This window comes from Cheilinus undulatus, linkage group 7 (assembly GCF_018320785.1).
Source record: "Cheilinus undulatus linkage group 7, ASM1832078v1, whole genome shotgun sequence".
In the NCBI taxonomy this organism is placed as follows: Eukaryota; Metazoa; Chordata; class Actinopteri; order Labriformes; family Labridae; genus Cheilinus; species Cheilinus undulatus.
In genome coordinates, this window is record NC_054871.1 from 16,476,097 (window position 1) to 16,497,028 (window position 20,932).

The window sequence follows — 20,932 nt, forward strand, 5'->3', positions numbered from 1 at the left end:
GGAAATTCTATGTATTTACTCATAATCAGACTTTGTTATTTGAACATTTCTCTGTGTTTTAGTTGAAGGAAGTGCAATGGAGGCCTTTTCTACAGAACAACCAATCAGCAGCTCTGGCACAAGGATGCCCCAATCACCACGCAGACCGACCCATCAGCTGCCCCCTCGTTTAAACATCCACCCTGCTCCCTCATCAGAGCTGGGGCCACCTGCTCAGGTTCAGGTATGAAGAGTAATCCACCATCACTCTTTTTATGTATGTTTTCACAGGTACATTACATCCATTACCAACGTGTGTGAATGTTCATCACAGTACGAATCTTGATCATTTCTCAGTGGAGATCACAAGCATTCCTAATATGTTTTATAAACGTAACTTCACAGCGTATCCCTGTTCGTCGAGTTCCTCAGCTCACTCCTGGTGTGCAGAGCAGTGCTGTAAGTCTTCTGTAACATCCAAAAAACTTCACAGTCGTCATATACATTATGCAAATGTTTCTTTTTATACTTGTTTCTGTCTTACTTTATTTTTGCATTCATTTTTTTTCTCTCCTCTCTTTGCAGCAGCACTTCTTTGATGATGATGACAGGATGGTCCCCAGCACGCCCACTCTGGTGGTGCATCGCTCTGATGGATTTGACCAGGCAATCCAGTAAGTCCTACAAGCTCAGACTGTAAAGTCTGAATGCTTGGGGGAAGGGGGCAAAATTGAAAATTTAATCTTATCAGTTGTGATTTTCTCTCTCCAAACCAAAACAAAGCTTAAAATCAAACCAGCCACAGTATACAGGGAGAGTGGATTGCATGCATTATCAAACAACTTTTCAATGTCCAGGCAAAGCTACAATTTCTTTTGTATTTCTTGAACCTCTTAAAACCCCTTTTCTTACAAACTAGCCTCCCTGTGTTGCTTCTTGTGTGTTAAGTTTCTGGTTTACTGGTAAAAAAAAAAAAAAATTCCCCCTTCTCTGTGCCTACCCATATTGTATCTCCATCTTTTATTCATGTATATATCAAATGATAACACCATAAATGTAAATTTAGATGTTATAAGTATTTAAAGAACATGTTGGTTTGATCACATAAAACATTTTGCTGTCTGTTTTTCAGTTCTCCTCAGGTCGCCGGTGTTCCTCGCTTCAGGTTTGGTCCTTCAGACGACATGCCACAGACCAGCTCATCCTCCCACTCTGACCTGGGACAGCTCGCTTCACAAGGAGGTACTCCACACACAACATACGATCAGAATGGCACTTTAAGTTAGAGTAAAAAAGAAAACTGGAGCATATTTTTACTTAACACTGTACGTTTGCTTTCTTTAGGTCTTGGGTTGTATGAGAGTCCATTGTTTCTAGCAACTCATGAGGAGGAGTCTGGTGGACGCAGCGTTCCCACTACACCACTACAAGTTGCAGCACCAGGTAATTGACTCTGTTTGTCAAACGGACTGATATGAAGAGGTTTTTTTTTTTCTGTTTCTGTCTAGAAGCACCCTTTCTTCAGTTTCTGGAAAATATTTGATAAGCTGATTAGAAATGTTCAGATCTGTGAGTGCTATCAGAAAAACGTGTGTGTCTTGTTTTCTGTTCCTCTCTTCCAGTAACCGTCTTCTCAGAGGCGGCTCAGTCTGACACCACTGAACACGCCTCCCAGTCAGTTCCCATGGTGAGCACGTCCACACCAGGCCTGGTTGTGCCAGGAGGAGCTGGCACAGGGGAGGAGAGGGAGGATGTTTTCCTGGAGCCTGACACAGATAGGTGAGACTCCCTTGTCTGTGGTTTGTCAGTCTTTTTTTCTGATGGAATTGAAACTTCAGAGAACTTTTTTTTTTTTTATCTCCTGTAAGCTGTAGAATTCATTATTTCTATCTATGCTAACCTAAGATTTGGTATGAAAAGTAAACATCCATTGTTTATATTAATTGTCCAACAAACGTTAAACTGCACTGACTGTGGTTATTAACCTGAACATAACAGGTGCACCATTTATTATCTCAGTCATATTTTTCAGGTAATTTTGACTCTGTAATATCATTTAATTATCCCCATACTTGTTTTATGTTGTTTTGATATCAGGCCCAGTGCAGAGGTGTCAGTTGATCCAGTGGTCTCACAGGGAGATGCAGAGGAGTCTAGCCAAACATCCGACAAGTCCAGCCTCCCCTCCACCAGTCAGGAGCCCTCCTCCAGCTCTGCAGGTATAGAGTGCACACCCCTACTCGTTATGATTGAACAGTGCTGTTAAAAGTGATATTGTGTTATCTTTCTGTCTGGGATGTATATTGCAGTATGAAAAATACAAGTTATCCCTATTAAATGCAGCGGTTTTCCATAGGTTTAAATGTGTACAGTCAGCATTTAAATCTTACAAACGTAGGTTTATTATTTTGCTTTTAAAGCCATTCTGGTGAACATGTTATCTTATGAATGCTTTGAGGGATTTTATTCAAACTTTGCTCATATGTTCACTCTTACTCAAAGATAAATAGCTCTTGGAGGTCAAAGTTAAAGGTAATTATGCCTCCTAACCTAAAACATATCTACCATGGATAACACTGCAGCCTTTCTTCTTGACCCACCACTATACTTTTATTGTGTGCTAATTGGAAACCTCACCAAAGCATGTAACTACCAGACAGCAGTTCTAGTTTAAAACTGGGATAATGAAATGAAGTGTGATAATTTAGTACTAAAAGATCCACATTAGGTCTTAGTGTTGCTATTTGCAGCACATTTCTCCTGAATCGAACTTAAACATCTTTTACTGCTAAATTTGCACCAGTTATTCTTAGGGCAGCTAATGGCTAGCTTGAGTTTCTTTGACTGCATGAAAATGGTGTGAAGCATGTAAAATATGAGAAAGCATTACTTGTTTGTCCAAAATATTTTTTCTCATGTCATCATTAGTGAATTACACTATGTATCGTGATTGTTGTTCACATCTGACTGTGATGTCTTGTTTTTTTCTAGACACAAGCAGTGCTCCACCCAAACCCTCTAGACCAGGACCCAGTAGATTGCTGCAGCGCTGGCCAGAAAACAGAGGTGGACGCCTGAAAAGAGGAGGTAACGCATTAAAGCTTGTAAACTGCTGTGCTTGTTTAGCCAATGATTCATTATCAGGTAATACAATGGTTTTAAAAGTGGTAGAGCTTGTTCAATTCTTAAAAGAGCAGAAAAGAATCTATTTTTATATCTTGTAAAAATCAAACATTTGCTCATTTTCTTACATTGGAAATGAAAGCAGACTAGGACATATTGGAATACAGTAATTAGCCACCAAGTGAAAAGCTTCCGCTATAGAGAGAGACTCAGTTTCTTCATGATGAATAATGTGCATTTGGTGCAGTAATGCAGCATTTTCACACATTTATATCTGGATTTCTGGAGTGAGTGGCCATGTTTTCTGTCTGCAATGTCCTATAGAGCAGTCGTTTTCAAACTTGTTATCCCAAGGCACTCCATATTCACGGCCTTGCAATATATTCTCTTTAACACAAGTTTCATCGTTCCCTGACTGCATGCAACACAGACGGGTGTCACTGACAAAATCAGGTTGGTCACCCTGATTTCTATTGTAGTATCCTGACAGCCTGTGAGCAACAGAACATGCAGAACAGTGGCAAAAAGTTTTTCCCTTGTTGCAGTGTTCATATTTTTCTGTGCTACTTGGGTTGAATCGATAAGGAACAAGGAAAAAAGGAGATGAGAAGGACCAGTAGTGTCCTACAGGAAGATCTTCTTTATTTTCTTATACTTTACTCACTCTCAGAGCTTGTTGGCTTGTTTTGCAAAGTGGAGATAGTGGTGCATGAATAAAATACTTTTCTATTTAAGAAATGTTATGGTCTGATCTGGGATTAGATTGAGAAAAAAAACTATTTGGCTCACAGCTGTTAAAGGCTTGTCAATACAAAGCACCACACTACATTTCTCCACTTTGAAAGTAAAAGCACTAGATGTCATATTTTTACATGTGGAAAACTGCAAATTACCAGGGCAGAGAATTGGGGATAATCTCTGACACATAAGAGATTTAACAGTTGGATGCAATGCTGAATTATGCAATGTGACATCTGATGATTGTATGCAGTTGGGACGTGGGGTACAGCATATGTAATTGTTGTGCATTTGAATTAACACAGGTTCCGATGGCACACATTGACTTGCCTTGCCACACCATTTGAGAACCACTGCTAAAGAGAAAAGACTGCTTTTCAATGTGTGATTTCAATAAACATCAGGTTTAAGTAAGGAAATACTTGTTGCTAATTGGATTTAAGATGTCCAATTTGGTTTTTCAGACTCGAATAAAAGCTCTTTACTTGCTAAGCTAAGTCATTGCGTGCCTGATAGTAGTACAAAATTATCATATGGCGATCTAAATATTTCTTTTTACCATGATTGATGGTTTGCATCAAATACATTGCAGTATGATGACAACAGGTATTTTTCCATATTTTGTCATGTACTGATATACCCTGATGTGTTCATAAATTCTTGCAAGCATTTGTTCCACTTTCAGTCATTGCAGCATACATGTTTATGTATCAATGTTCAAGTTTATTGTTGATACAAATAACTTCATACATATTTTATACAACCGCTGTACAAAGTTTTACATCAGTATAGAAAGTGCTCTTCTTAAAACCTTTTATTTTTCTTTAAACAGGATTTCCTTCTCGGTTTTCTCGGGGTTTCCATGGAAGACGTTTCCAGAGATGAAGCACTAATCTGAAAACTTGACAACCAAGAGTGGACAACTTTTCATTGTCATCAGGATTATGTCAATCCCAAGTTTGTTTTTTCCTGATGCTTAAAAATGTTAACTTGCTCTGAAGCCTGTTTTTTTCCTTCTTTTTTATGTGCTTAAAAAGTGCTATTTTGTAAACAGTTCATGCTGAAGCAGTGTGTTTTACGAAGAATGTAATAAACGTTAAAACTACAAGAGCATATTTTCCTTTAATCAGTCTTTCTTGGGGCATTTGAAGATGTTGCTCTGAGGTGACGAGCTGGCTGCAGCGATGGCAGGACGCTCTCCATCCATCCTCAGTTTGTAGGATTTGGCTGCAAAAGAAAGAATGGTTTGTTGATTTAGCATTTCAATTTGTCTGGGGTGTTTAGAAAATAGTTTACATCTACATCTATGCCAGTTTCCATTTTAGCAGACATTTATTTGTTTTCTTTGACAGTTCTGCCTTCAGACCTTTCAGGACATTAGTTTGACCGCTCTTGCCTGGGGCAGGATGTTAAGGTTAAGTTTTTTTTTTTTTTTTGTTTGTTTTTTTTTTATGACATAAAAGACTAGAAGTTAAACTTTTTTCATACAGGAAGCAGCATTTTTCTCTTAACTATAAGTGCCATCTTTAAAATGGAAACTTTTACTCTTTTCTCCATATATCACTGAAGCCTCAGGGGATTTACACCACCCTCAATGACCTTTCCATCTGCCTATAATCTCCCAACCCCACCCTGACTCAGACACACATGGTCCTTGTAACTTTCAGACATGATGGAATTTCAGACAGACAAGAAAAGGATGAAGGATGTTTTTGTCCTTTTGAAACTGAGATGCTTAAAATAATAAGCAATTACCACTTACAAAAACGTTCAACTTTTATTTTGGGTCTACAAATTGAAAACAAGTGTAAAACCAGCAAATTATAACCTCATAAATTCCGACTTCGTTTTATTGTCTATTTTCTATTTAAATGATTTTACATGCAGTCGAACCTTTTTATGTGGTTGAAAATGTATTAAGATAATACAACGCCTGTTTTATGGAGATGGTGCTGTTGGTTAGCTCGTTTTTCTCAGTGATTTTAAATTTAATTCAATGGTTACTTAATTATTGATGTTTACATAGAACCTGTTCGTTATTATGGAAAGCGAACTATTTTGCGAGGAATACGTCGCATATAATGTTGGTTGAGACTGGCGGAGTGATATAGTTCGCGCTAAAACAGTCTAGAATAGATAAATTGATTAGAACCGTAAAACTGTATTGAAAGTTACTGATTTCGCTTCAAGATGTGGAGGTTGATTTAATTTAACGGCAATATAAATCATATGAAAATGATATTTTGGTCCTTGATTTAGAAAGCGAGCCATTTACAGTGATGCACTTTTACTGTGATATGATTGTGGGCTGGCGGAGTGATGAGGTTTGCAACGGTGTGTCGTTGTTCAACGGTTGAGGTTAACGTTAAAAAAATAACGCAGCAAAGCTTGTCCCGTGCTCCATTTCCCCCAGATTTTGACGGTATTAGTGTGTAATGTTTATTTTTATCTACTGGATAAACGTATATTATATTAGAATGCAGTTTTTCAGTAACTTACATCTCGAGAATACATAGTATTTGAACCCCTCTGGTTCTCTGTTGCTCGGGATGGACACCGCAGCTGTAATGGTAGAGGGGAAACCTCTCCATGATGTTCGTATGTTGATGGTTGGCCCCAAAGCAGACACTGTAAAACAAAGAGGTGCGTTCATGATAAGTGAAAATATTATTATTTGAAGGACTCCAATGTGTATTTTTCCCAAGTTTTCTGATAAAACCCCAACAGTAGTTGGAGGTTGGCGGGAAACCTCCTCCTCGCCAGTTCTTTACAAGATGGCCCTCCCTGCCCTCTCACCTTCAGCACAAAGGTATGACTCATTTGTTCAGTGGACGCATGTGATGTAACTCGAATAAAACATGTTTACTTGAGCCTGAGTAAAACCTATTAAAACAACCTCAGTAACGGCCCAGTACATTCATCACAGTCGATGAGTAATCACAGTTATACAGGACCACACAAATGAGAAAAATACAGCAATCTAGGGATGGTAACTCCTGCTCTACACAAAAGAGCAGTAAAGCAAAACACCCTTAAAAATCATTATGAAAATTAGATTTACTTCTCTTGGTCTTCAAGATAGATTAGGCCCATACCATGCCATTTTTAAGGCATATATTTTTCATAGTTATCACATTTCTATCATTTGACTAGCAAACAACTCTTTCTGTATTTGTTTTTACACTCTTATTTGCTCTCAGTAATGAGCAAAAGTGCATACAAAAAATATTTAGACCCCTTTCACTTTTTTAATCAATTTGGATTTGTTGCAGCCTGATACTGTGGTAGAAAACAAAACATTTTTATTCTCAATCTACACTCAGTACCCATAATGGAAGCCTCTCTTTAGTCCCAAATACACGTGACACATGCCAATGTGATGTGTCAGGTTTTTGTTTTTCATACATTTGCAAAAAAGAATCTAAAATTCTGTATTAACACTGCTGTCATGGGGTATTGAGTGTAGATTAATGGGATTAAAAGTTTTATTTTTCAACTGTAGCATCAGGCTTCAACATAACGAATTTGACAAAGTGAAAGGGGTTTAAGAACTTTCTGAATCCACTGTACCTGCCAAGCATTTGGTTTGACTAACTAAAATAACTTTCATGGGTTGTTAAATCAGCAGAATTGCCCATAGGTCCACACATGGTTCTTTATTTGAGTGAGTATTTTGAGTGTTTCTTCCGGTCTCCCACACAAATTTAATGCAATCAAAAACAATAAATGGGTTGTAAAATAATAAGTTACAGTTTGTTTCTTTGACCATTGCAATAGATAAGTTAACTCTTGAATACCTGCTTGTCGGACTATCCGGTTGCTGACTGTGTAAATGGGGTAATTTGGTTTCTTGCCGCATCTTGGAGTGGTGCCAAACTGGTATGAATATTTCTGAACCATTCCCCCTGAAAAAAATACAAGTTAATTTAAAATCATTCATTCAGAAAATAAGCATATTTACAGTCCATGATAAAGACCGGTGTCTGAAACATAGAAATAATGTAAAGTATCTGATAAAGAGGCAGTATAGTACATGATACTGTTAATTGTAATACTTTTCTAATAATTCATATGTTGACATGTGTACAGCACTTAATCACCTCTCTTGAAGAAGTAAACGGACTCTCTCCTCCTCTGGTACTGAGGCACAGACAGTGCAGCTGTGATGTGGCCCCGGAGGCCATCAAAGCCTGTTCCAATGTATTTTGGATAGTCAGGGTCCAAAACATCATTTTCAAATCTCCAGTACTGAGACCCCTACAAAGATAACAAACCAAAATATTTAACACTAAGCAACAAACCATCCCTGTACAGCACCTACCACAGGTTTATAATCAGCCATAAGAAAATTTTTGTTTTTGTTTGTTTTTAAAAGTAAATATGACTGTTCATTGATGCTCTGTATGTAATCACACTTTACCAGGGCACTTGGGTTGACCACCCCACAGGCTGTCATTCTGTAATTTTTTTTCTGCTCTTTCGACAGTATTCATCAGTAGGGTGTTGTATAATTTCACTCTAACAACATCACTTGCCTTTTGAAATGTTTCACCTGATATCCCGTAATCATAGCAGAGGGGGTAACGTATCACGATCATTATCTTTGCGTGCAGGAGTACAGGATAATATTGGCAGCAAGAAGCTTCAGAAACCATTGGAATAATGGCAAACAAAGCTTCATTTTTAACAAAAATAATCACACCTCGACCAGTGCCTTTATAGGAAGGTCATGCTAGTGGATGTCTTTTGGGTGCACATATTAGGGCCTAGAAATGTTAGAAAATGGAAACAAATGTCTACAAATATACTTGGGTGGCTGTCCATATATCTACATAGGTAGCCCATCCAAGTATTTTCTATGTTTGGGAAACACCGCTGATGAAGTGCACACATGAAATGCTTCAAACTGTGATTTGTTCAAGCATCACTGTAGATGAGATTAGAAAATCAATGTACCTTGAAAATGTAAGTTTTTCCCTGACAGTTGCAGCGGGTGAACACAGTGTCGATGGGTGAGGGGACGCCCCACACTTGTGTGATGCCACGGGCTGGACCTGGCACCCTGTTTCTATCCAGAAACCAGAAAAAGTGTCCTGAAAGAAAGAACAGTTACACATAAGGACATGTCAACCACATTGACTTCACAGAGAAAATTAATTTCTATGTTGTGTTCAATAACTTCTCCCATTACATTTATTAAAAATAATTTATTTTTCCTCCTTATAAACCTCAAAACTATGTTTGTACTCTATTTTATGGATTAAGTACTGAAATGCACAGTTAGGCAAAGTCCTGCGTTCAAAGTCTAGTATTTGCTATCAATCAAATAAGCTGATAACATCAAATGTAGCGTTATAAAACATCAATCAAAGAATAAGTGTCAATGTTGAGTGAGTTTTACAGTGAACTTCCCACCGTTGCTCTTTTGTATCTTATTAAAGAGATAGTTAGATGATCATATGATACAATTTGCAGATCTAATGATAGTGTAAGCTGGCACTCACCTCTGAATACCACTATTGTGCCATTCCTGAGCGTGGTGACTCCACTGACTGGCCGCCCACTGCACAGATTTGTATCATTGTTGTCGTCTGGGTGAGAATAAAAGAACATATTTAACAGGAAACCATCTGTTTTGATAAACAAGCTATGAAACAAGGAAATATGCAATTACTCACAGAGTTACTGGGTGTTAAATGTAATTTTGTGCTCCAGGAGCCGAAAGAACTTTTTTTAACCCAAGTTTTTAGAGTGTCTGAGCCTAATTCCTCATTTTAAGAGCTGTTTGGCTCATTTACAGTGTGGGAAAACTTCCACCTCTGTCGCTTTATATAGTGTGGCTGCACTTTGAAGGAGGTTCTGTTGACCAGAGGCATAATGAAACACAACCAAGCTCATAAAAATGTCTCTGGACAGTAATAAAAACATAGCAGAAAGTGTAGGCCTGCAATTTTACCCTTGTGTTACTTGTATTTAACACATTACATACAAGTAGATGCTGCAGATTGAATTTTTGACACTCGCACTGAGGTCCACCCCTTAGCCACTGTATTTCTCTTAGATATTCCTTACCAGCCTGGTAGTCTCTGGGATCGTCTACATTGAGAGTTTGTACAGGATCCAGGGGTCTAGTCTCAGGTCTAGAGCTGGGCTTAGCTAGAACTGGTTTAACTGGTAATGGCTTGTATGAGTCAGGCTTTTTCTGAGGTTTTGAGGTTGCTTCAGGTGTTGTTGGTTGAGTTGGGTCAGGGGTGACATTTAAGGAATCTGCTGTGGTTCCTCCAGGTGTAACATCCTCTGTAGCAACATCCTGAGATGGTTCTGTGGGTCTTGGGACATTTGTTGTTGGGACAGTTGGCTCAGACGTTGTCAAGGAGTCTGTAGGAGAAACACTGACGGAAGTACCCTCAAGGTCTGATGGGATAGTTGGAGGTTCTGATGTGGGGTCTTCTTTGATGTTCAGATCTGATAAGGGGACTGAAGTGGCCACTGTTGGGATGGGCGTTGGGTCCTGTGTTGATGAGACAACAGGGTTGGTGGAGACTGTGGAGGGGTCCTGTGTGGGGCTGGTTGATACCGAACCCTCAGTGGGGATGGAAGCTGTGCTTTGGGGTGGGGTGGTAACCTCTGGTCCATCAGTGGAGGTTACTGTCAGTTCTGTGTTTTGTGCATCAGAAGAAATATCCCCCTCAGGTGTAGCTTCTGTTTCGGGCTCTGGGTCGATGGGGTAGGGAGAATCCCCTCTTGGGGGCTCTAAGGGTGGAGTAGGCTTGATGGAGACAGCAGCTGTTGTAGGCTGAGGAGGGGTTGTTCCTGAACTGGTGGGATCCCCTGCATCTAGAGAAGACACATGATTTTTTATTTGAATCAAATTCATTCAGTGGTAGTGAAGGTTTAGTGGTATTAAGAGGTGAACCATAAAGAAAGTGTAAATGAGTTAGTAAAGACATGTACATGTAACAAATGAAGATCCCTTATACAGTTGCAGATTTTGCATTCTGTTTTTGATTGAGCATTCTGCCCCCTATGATTTGTGTACCTAGGTCTCACTTTTTCCTGTTTTTTTTCATTGATTTGCCTCCTATTACAAAGTATATTGTGTTTTCCTGCATGTGACATACCTATGCTGATAGTGGAAGCTTCATCCATAGTTGGGTAAATGGTGGATGAGCTGGCATCTGCCTGTGTTGGCTCAGTAACGGCAAGAGTCATCTGCATCTGAGAGCCTGCAGTTACTGCCTCTGTAGTGACCTCAAAAATGTTTGGATCCTGGGTGGGTTCAGTGGAAAGTTGATCCAGCAGCTCAGTTGCAGAAGATCCATAGCCGCTGGTGCTCTCGGGGACTGGGTTGGCTTCAGTGTTGTCAGATTCAAAGTCGAAAAGTTCATCATCTGACAAAAAATCTGGAAGATTGTGACAAAGGAAAGGTGAGCACTTGGATGTGGATGGCACACTTATAAAGCTTTCTTGATGGGAAAATGCTTTGCTTGATTATTATCCATCATGTTTATTGCTCACTATCATTAAGATTATCTTGTGGATATAATGTTGGATTAACCAGGGGTGTGAAATGGTCATCTGTAGCTAAAAAGAGGCAAATTTAAATAATAATCATGTTAATGATTGATCTTACTTGAATCAAAAATATCTCTTTTTTTCCTGTGTATGTTTACTTGAACATCCACAACACTGACTGCTACTTTTCCAGACAGGAAGATTCCAGCATCATTTCGTAAGTGAGAGTATCCCCACCCACAAACTTATTCCCTGCCAACTGCTTATTTAAAACTTTCAAGAAAATCTTTCTGTCATGGTTTCTTTGCTTGATTTAGTGCTTTTGCTTTAGTGCCTAAACCCCTCCCACACACTCTTGAAAACACTGCTCTCTTGTGTTTGTTTTGGCTGGTGAAGCTCATGTTGGTGGCTTTCTCTGGTTCAGGCTTGACGTCTTAACAAACCAAAGCAAGAGAGGCACTTCTTTTAGTCAAATGTAAACATCCCCTGGTCATCTTCCTGAGTTCAGCTCATAACCATCATTTTAAGTACTCTATTTTTTAGGTCAAGTTAGCACTGGTCCCTGCAGAAATGTTGCAGAAGTTATTCAAGATGTAGGATCATTTCTTAAAAAGTCATTCACCTGCATTGTCTTCCTCATTGAATGTAGAAGCTGGATCTGTTGCATCTTTCATAGATGGCTCTGTGAGAATATAGATGAATAAACGTTGAAAAGTTAACCCTGTTAAGAACAATCATCTTAAAATCCTAAATGAAAATTAAGAGGAAAATCACCCTTTTCCAAGTCAAATGTACCTGTTGGTTTGTTATTATTGACATTATGGCATGAAATAGTCTTCCTTGGTGCTGTTTCACCTGTTGCTCCACTGATTTCCTCTGTGGTAATTACCAAGACAGAGAACATTATCATATTTCACCCAGTGCATCGGTGCAGATTACTGCATGCAATGCATTGCATGCCAATCCACATGCTGGTGGACATGCAGGTCTGCAGTGTCAGATTAATCCAGGCTTATTCCTGAATCATGCACAAAAATCAAGTGCCGTAATTCTGATTGTTTTACTTTTTAGAATATTGGGCTGATGTAAATCTCTACCATGCAGACACATGAACATCTCTTTATCATTTATAATGTATTTAAATAATCTAAAGATTTATGACCACACAAAAATATTGCTGTCTTAATGTGGAAAGCAAATATCACGACGATATTATTAAGGTAAAAAATGTAAAGGAACTCTGTTGTCATGCAGAGCCTAACATACACATGTGCCCACATACAATGTTAGAATAAAGCTTACCTATTGCATCGCAGTGATTCTTGTAGTCAGGACAACATTGTTTGTACTTCTGACAGTCAGTGTCACAGCTGCACGTCCGGCCTCTTCTAAAATTCTCTCCGCATCGACCTTTACATGAGTCTCCTGTTGCACACAAGCACAGCAAGTTTTAGCCAAACAGACCTGCATTTGAAGACTACACTGTGCTTTTTTATTAGGTTTATTTGATCTTTCACTTTTGGAACATCAGTTATAAGGAGAAATGTAAACCACATGTTGATTGGATTAAATCAGGAGGGAAATTCTCACTGGTTGTGCATTGAGACTCAAAGTCTTTGCAGCATTCTCCATAACTCAGGCAGGTGTAATCACACTGGCAGATGTAGCCCCTGTAGTACTCAGCACCACATCGTCCTTTACAGCTTGCTGTTTATGAGAAAGAAAAAAATGTCTTAAAAGGAGCTGAAGTAGTTAAAATAGATCTCTGCCTTTAAAATCTGTTTAATTTTTCTCCTAAATCTCCATGTGCTTCAGGACATGGTCTGTAAATATCATGACTGTGCCAGAAATTGATTTTTGGAGTTCTGACAAATGTATCTATTAATCATTATTGAGAGAGTAAACATGGATAAGTACAACCACAAAAAACACATGAGATATTCCTGGAAGATCTTCCATTAAAAAACTATTTTCTGGCAGTCAAAATGCCAAAGAATACTTTTTTATTTTAATGATTCAATATGAAATGAGTCTTAATGAAATCCTAAATCATACTCACACTGAGCAGAACTTAAAGTAACAGCACAAATTAGCAGAATAACACAGCTAAATGTAATGGATGTCATCTTCTGTTGATCTGAAATCAAGCATAAAACACAAACAGGGCAAATAAGTCAGATTTCCCCTGCTTCAAAAGTGAATTTCTGCCAGTGACAGAAGAAAGTAAAAATAAACCCACCTTGTTTGCATCTGTCAGAATCCTGCTGAAGCTCTGAGTCGGCTGCCTTTTAAAGGGCAGCGAGAGGCAGGCTGACTTCCGTTAATTGACAGATCCGGTCTAATTAAAAATGTGATGAGCTCACAGCAGGCTGTAGGGAGGGTTCTCCAGTCCGGCCACACCATAGGTCTAGACTTCATGATTCCCCACAAACAGCTGGAAGCACACCAACTCACATCTGTGCCAGACAGACGGCTGACTTCACACACACTTCCGAGCAAAGGAGAAAAACAGTTTTGATGGGCTATTATGTCACAAACCGGTGAACTGGACATCTTTATGTCATTGCTGACTGGTTCATTCAAATCAATACCATATGGAGAGTCAAATCTGTTTATGCCCAGTGAGATCTTTAACTTCAATAACCAGCCGGGGGTAATTTTTGCCTTAGTAGTTCCCAATTCAGGTTACTGGCACCACACTAATGACTGGAACAAGTGACTACAGTCATTTTCAAACAATAAGTAATTTATTAATTTGAGTTTTATCCTTGAGCAAATTTGGGAATGCACTATTACATCAGTTAAACATTAGACTTCAGCTATCTGTAAAAACAACTGGCATTAACAGATATCAGGTACCAGTTGTTATCTGTTGTGTCCACTAAGGGAGGGAGTCGTTCACTATGAGCAGTGATGAAAAAGCATTGGGATTAACATCGGTGTTGGCAAAATTCTTAAGTTAAACGTCGGTATCAGCACTTTAGTCTGCCAGTGTATCTCTAGAAGCTTTTGTACTGTTTTGATTGTACTGACCACATAAAGAAATGCTGAAAACAAGTAAAAATCTTGTTTACAGAAGTTTACTAAATTGTTACACCATTAGCCAGATTCCCTAAAAGAATCAAAGCACAAGTGTTTGGCAGATGAAGTATTCTCAGTATATGCTGAGTGGTTTGGTTGCATGAACATGATATCATGTTTTGTGCTAATTATATAACGATGATAAAAAAAATTGTATAACACTTTTAAAAGGGGTTTTACAACATGCTTTGACATACGTCTAGATATTAGAGCAAAATATAAGAACCCAGACACAAAAGAACATAACCAATAATTTAAAAAAACAAAACAAAACAGAATTTAGATTGAGAGAAACCACACAAACATGTCCAACAAACATAAGGAACTAAAACATGAACCCAGGTAAGCAGGAACAGTAAGAACCCAAGCAAAACATTGCCTATATTCAGTGGTATAGTGGTGTTTGCATGGGCATACTATTAATTTATATGCCCTTTATTTAGAAGTGGGTATTCTCTATGGAGACTAAAAATGACTGGGCATACTCTTCCGTCGTATACTCTGCACTACACCACTGCCTCTATTTCGTGTAAGAAATATATTAAAATCTATTGAAACAATGGCAACACATGATGTTTAATTTGTGAATCATCAAACCTGTAAAGTCAATCTTTGAAATCAAGTTTAAAAAAATCACTTTCAAAAAGTACTTAAAGATTGTATTTAAGTAAAATATGTCAGGACCAATTAATTTCAGGGTTTCGTCAACCATGATCAAAGGTTTTCAATAATGATTATGGACAATAACTATTGTTTGCAACAAAATGATCTGTTATCTTTGACTTTCTAACCTGTTTGCCTCTGACTATACTCACTATAATACCAGTGATTGTTGTAAACTAAACTTCTATTCATTTTTTGTCATTTACCAACATTTGTAGGTGCATTTAAAGCACATGACATTTATGAATGCAATCTTTCAGGGTACCAAAAGGAAGCAGTGAAATCTGTTTTGTCATTCAGTATGGAGGGTCTTGGATGTGTTGGTACAGATAGTTGTAGTGGATTTTGATACTCATTCCTATTAAAGATGCAAATTTGATGCAACTCTTTCAGACAGTGAGCTTTTGCAGCACCTCAGTAAACGTTATATATGAGCAACAAATATATATATAGATATTTTTACACTTATAAATGTCTGAAAATGGGAAAATTATCCAATACTGAGTGGGGAAGAAGTTAAGAGGACTTTGAAACTATACATGTTCATAAAATTAACACATTTTCAAAGCATATATGTTCTATGCTTACGCTCACCTTTATACCATTTTAGAACCTCTGAGATTCATGCTATAGCTTCTAGTTTGTTATCTAACCCCAGGTTTGTAACCACCGTGTTCATTTTGAGGGGTGTTTATGTAACTGATTTCTAGTAAAAACAGGAAGGATCTTTTTACTTTACCAAACTGATTACCATGTTGATGTATTTTTATGATTCAGGGCTGGTCTGCTCAGGGTATTTTGTGGTTGGAAATGCTGCTAGACTGTGGTATTTATTTCCTCACATGTCATAGTCCAACTAGAGGTAAAATGCTCATTAGTGCTCTGGTGTCAGTGCAGACAGTGATAATAAAAGGCTTTGGTAAACAAAGACTCCAAGGACAGTATCCTGACAAGAATTCAACCACTTTATTGCTTTGAAAAGAGGAAGTGTCAGGCCTCTGTCATCTTCATGTGAGGATAGCACGTCAAGTTGAAAGGGTCAAAGTTTTAAAAGTAGAGTCAGTGCACCCCCTTGTGTTTGCATGGTTTGATCATTTTTGTACCTCCTGAATTAGTTTGTTATTCAAAACCTTAGGTACATGATGCCGTTGCAAACTTTAATCTGTGAAGATTTTTAGTCCTAAATAAAGATTTCAAAGTTTTAAAGCTGTTTAAAGCTGTACTGGACCATTATTGACCCTTTAACCTCCTGCATTCACAAGGACATTGGTGTGTGTGCAAAAGCTGCCTTCTAGTTCAGACAACCAAAAATGTTAATGTGCTACAGCACACCAGTGAGAATCCCGTGCTAACTTTAACGTTAGAGAAGCAAGTTTACCTTCTAATGTTCCAGTAGTGAAGCTCCATTGAAATGTGAGAAAAAAAATTTTTTTAACAGATATAATGAAATGTCAGGATGAGATCAAAAACAGAAAACAACATTTAATCTCAGTATTTAGATGCTAAAAGTTCATTTTGTTTGTTTCATTACTTGCCCTTCAGTTTTAGTTTTTTATTCTAATTCAATGGATAAGCTCCTGTATCTTTAATCTCACATCTTTTCCACTTAATTTTATGTATTTTGCGCCATTTTTATGTCCAAGATAAAATGATTTCCATAATCTTATTACACATGTGACTTATTGAGAAAAAAACTGTCTTGTGAGGGACTATATCAGACTAATCTGTTAGGTAAAGCAGCCAAAAATGTGATTTTATAGTGTGCTAAAGGAGTAATGCTAAAGATATGCAGCATCTACCAGCATGGTTTGAGAGTCTTGTACTTGTGACTATAAAACACGTTTGAATAGAATAAATGATCTGTCACCATGGGTGTTTATTTCAGCCTTAGAACTCATTCTTAACAAAATGGGGCTGCTGCGACCTTCTTTTGTCCTGACAACCATTAACAGCACTTTTTCTCCTTACCTCCCTACAGGCCAACAGAGAAACAGAGAGACAAACAGCAAAAGGCAGAGATATCTCTGAGATAAAGCACTTTTCCATTTCCACAGATGGACGTCTCACACACTACATCTCCTGGGGAGATGAGAGGAGCGCTAAGGGAGGGAGTTAGTGTATATTTCTGGATCCAAAAACTGCACCTGTGCTTTGCGAGCGGCGAAGGCCATCTTCTGCGCTCACAGCTTTAATCAGCCTTCCTGTTCGAACAGGAGCAAGGCTGATTGAAAAAGAACACGACGAGAGGCAGAAACATGGAGTTGCAGGAGGAGAGGTGTGGGTGAACAGCACACTGGGCCTCTTTCAGTAAAAAAATAGTCTTTCTGCCATTTTCCAAATGTAACAGAGGCTCAGAAACTCCCTGGAAAAATGTACATACTGAAAATGAGTTCAGAGCATGAAATGACACAGTCTGTTAGCAGTAGGGGAAAAATACAGGACACTCCCTGAATTATTTCCTCTTTGTTTCTGTTGAGTTAACCAAATGAAATAAACAGCTTCAAGAATCTTACAAGGAATAGGAGTGCAACAAGTTATAAAGCTACGGATTTTATATGATTTACAAAAAGAGGTTCACACCACAACTTTGTAGTTATTATTCAAGAAAATGGGATTGAGGTTAATTTGAATAATTACTAACTTATTCTAGTTCTCAGGCAAAAGACAGGATGATGTGGAACATATTTTCCCTTTAAGATATATTTCTTACTAAATGTCTTTCTATAAGAAAAAATATGTAATAATATCTGATGTTAATGCTGATAATTTACCAGGAGAGTAATCTAAAAATACCAGCAAAATCACCCATCTTTAGAAAGAAAAAGTCTGTCAAAAACTCAGGAAACCCTCCGTCTAACACTGCATAACCACGAGAGAGAGGATGAAATATTTTAAATAGCAGTTCATCTACAATCAACTGAAAGGTAATGATGTCATGATGGCCACAGACACAAGACATTACAGAGGTACGTTATCAGAGGACTGGCTCATGATTGGCTAACCAGCAATTTAAAGGACAGGTATCAATTTTTTTTACCTATTATCAACACAAATTCTACTTTTTGAAATTGTGTGTGGGGTGCTGCAGGGTTCGGTACTTGGACCATTGTTGTTTATGTTGTATATAAATGATTCTTATTTGGTTTCAAAGTCACTTAAGTATACATTATTTGCTGATGACACAACAATCTTTTGTAGTGGGGAACATCTGAACCAATGTCTGGATACAGGGGAGAAAGAACAACAAAAAATAAAAAAGTGGTTTGATGCTAATAAGTGATCACTCTGCTTCAGGAGTGGCTGCTCTACTTCAAGATCCCTCCAGATGTCTGAGCTCCTCGATCTTTCTCTAAGTATGAGCCCAGACACCCTCCTGAGGAATCTCATTTCACCGCTTGAACCTGTGATTTTATTCTGTAGTTATTACCCAAAGCTCGTGACCATAGGTGAGGGTTGGAACAAAGACTGAGAGGTAAATTGAGAGATTTGCCTTCCGGTTTAGCTCCCTTTTCCTCACGACTGAACTTGGAGGTGCTGACCCTCAATACGGCAGCTTCACACTCAGCTACAAACCACCTCAGTGCCTGTTAAAGGTCCTCGGCTGAAGAAGGCAAGGGAACCACATCATCTGCAAAAAGCAGATATTGAATTCTGAGGTCACGTAACCAGAAACCCCCCTCCCATTGGCTGTGCCTCAGGATCCTGTCTATGAAAATCACAAACAGAATTAGAGGTAAGGGGCAGCCCTGGTGGAGGCCAACATGCACCAGAACAAGCTCGACTTTGTGCCCAGGATGTGAACATAGCTCTCACTCTTGTTATACAGGGACCTGATGACTTGCTGCAGCAGCCCCGGGACCTCGTATTCCTGCAGTACCCACCCACATTACCCCCCGTGGGACAAGATCATAAGCCTTTTTCTCCAAGTCCACAAAACTCATGTAGACTGGATGTGCAGACTCCCATACTCCCTCAAGGAGCCCTGCAAGAGTAAACAGCTGGTCTTACACAATATAAATACTGTATAAAGCTAAAACTGGACAATTACCACTAAGTATCCAGAGGTTGTTTAAAATGAGGGACAGTCAACACAGTTTGAGAGGAACATTCATATTAGAAAAATCAAAGATACAAACAAATGTTAAATGTAATTGTGTATCAGTTAGGGGGATGAACCTGTGGAATACTTGTTCTGAAAATGTAAAAATATGCAGTGCACTAGTCAGGCTCAAAAGACGGTATAAGAATCATGTAATAATAAAATAAAAAGGGAAAATTTAAGGTAATATCAATCTGACAATGTGCATTTATTGTCAGTGATGGATAACAATGCATCTGCATTATTCTTGCCCTAGACATCTTTATGTGATGGTTATGTTCTTGTGAGGTAAGAGGGGTAGGTTTTAAAAAGCCCTAGCTTCAGCTTACACCCTTCTTGTTACCTTGGAAATTCAGAAATTTCACTTTGACCTTTAAAATTGTTTTTTTGTTGTTGTCAGTAAACTGGAATAGATTTCATTCATCCATTTATTCAAGACATATCTAGATCATACATGATGTCATCTTTCTTGAATATCAGCTAGTAACAGAAAAATCTCAGACCCTCATTACTACGATCCTAAAGCAGATTTTTATTTCACTGCTGAGACTGTCTCTGTCTTTTCCTGTTAGGCTGAGACACCAGCAGATGAAAAAAACAAAACAAATGAGACTCAATCAAAGATTGATCAAAAGACAGAGGATTACACAAGTGATAGAAAAAGAAATGTTATTCTCAGTTAAACATGCTTGAGACGGTTGGAAGCCCTTCATCTGACATCTGTAATCTAAACGAAGCACAGAAAATGCCTGTCGCTGTGTATTTGCTGATGTGTGTGATGTGATGAGTGGGACATGAGCAGAGAAGACCTTTAGAGGGAGACAAATGCGAACGAATCATCTGCTGTATAGCACAGCTCTCACTGCGGGATAAGAATAGGAACGGCAACAGGTGGCACAGACTGATGATACCTAATTAAATTCAGCAGCTCATTTCATTTTATTTGGAGGATTTTTGCTAAGGATTAAAGGCTCAAAAGATTATCCTGCTTTTCATTTTGTTTGTGCAGATGGAGGCGAGGGATACCACAAATCAGACAGGAATGAAGAGTTTAATGCTTTTGTGACATCCTCCTGTATGTTTCTCTCACTCTCAGCATATGGGTAAAAAAAAAGTGAGATCTCAATATTTTTATCTCAACCTCATGGTTATCTTACAACATATTTTGCCTGGTGATTTTTTGTTAAAAGACGTCTCCCTGACTGTAGCTCCGTACATGCCTTATAATCTTCACACCTTTGCACAGGAAATGTAAAACTACAGCCTTGTGCTGAGCTATTTCTCTTTCTCTGACATTATGTTTCTGTGCACACAGTGTTCATTTTGCTGCATCACATCAAGCACGAGCAGCTCCAGCAGAGGACCCTTACTGCTGTCTTTGATGTGTAAAGAGCACCTGAAAGGACAGGGGAGCCTGAAACAGTGAGTCAGAGCAGCTGTGGAAAAGCACCATCATCAAAAACACCAATTGAATGTACTGTTGACAGAAGGTGCCCACATATGCCTACCATGTAGTCTTCATTCTCTTTTTACCTTTTCTTTTTAATGAAAGATCAGCATTGAAAGCATCTTCCTATATATTTGTTTTTTACAACCAAAAAAATAAGGCTTGTCTGCAAATATTAAATCAAAATGCAGAACATTATAATCCATGTGTAGCTGAAAAACAATGGAAGTTACGTTTTAGGAGATTATATTTGCGGAGTATTCCATTTGTACTGATAAACTTAATTT

The 20,932-nt window shown here is 38.4% G+C and overlaps 2 protein-coding genes across 3 annotated transcripts in view; one reads left to right on the forward strand and one right to left on the reverse strand.

Moving 5' to 3' along the window:
* The window catches only part of tprb (translocated promoter region b, nuclear basket protein), a 31,176-nt gene extending 26,228 nt beyond the window's left edge, over positions 1–4,948 (forward strand). Inside the window, exons 43-51 of the mRNA XM_041790571.1 lie at positions 63–223; positions 385–438; positions 565–653; positions 1,112–1,221; positions 1,324–1,422; positions 1,602–1,758; positions 2,077–2,198; positions 2,971–3,066; positions 4,673–4,948. Of these exons, the coding sequence (XP_041646505.1) occupies positions 63–223; positions 385–438; positions 565–653; positions 1,112–1,221; positions 1,324–1,422; positions 1,602–1,758; positions 2,077–2,198; positions 2,971–3,066; positions 4,673–4,725 (941 nt within the window). The 3' untranslated portion in view covers positions 4,726–4,948. The remainder of the gene's footprint in view (positions 1–62; positions 224–384; positions 439–564; positions 654–1,111; positions 1,222–1,323; positions 1,423–1,601; positions 1,759–2,076; positions 2,199–2,970; positions 3,067–4,672) is intronic.
* Positions 4,543–13,736, reverse strand: prg4b (proteoglycan 4b). 2 transcript variants are annotated; one of them, XM_041790573.1, is made up of 14 exons: positions 13,595–13,736; positions 13,415–13,492; positions 12,946–13,062; positions 12,658–12,780; positions 12,151–12,231; positions 11,978–12,037; positions 10,962–11,243; positions 9,913–10,677; positions 9,345–9,431; positions 8,797–8,933; positions 7,941–8,097; positions 7,638–7,745; positions 6,340–6,468; positions 4,543–5,067 (listed from the first exon to the last, which is right to left on the reverse strand). In XM_041790573.1, exons 2-14 carry the CDS (start codon positions 13,479–13,481, stop codon positions 4,967–4,969), a joined length of 2,214 nt encoding a protein of 737 aa, XP_041646507.1. In that variant the 5' UTR covers positions 13,482–13,492; positions 13,595–13,736; the 3' UTR covers positions 4,543–4,966. The 2 variants fall into 2 exon arrangements, with proteins under 2 accessions (XP_041646507.1, XP_041646508.1); XM_041790574.1 differs by lacking the exon at positions 12,151–12,231 and having other exon boundaries at positions 13,595–13,734.
* Positions 13,737–20,932: the final 7,196 nt, after the last annotated feature.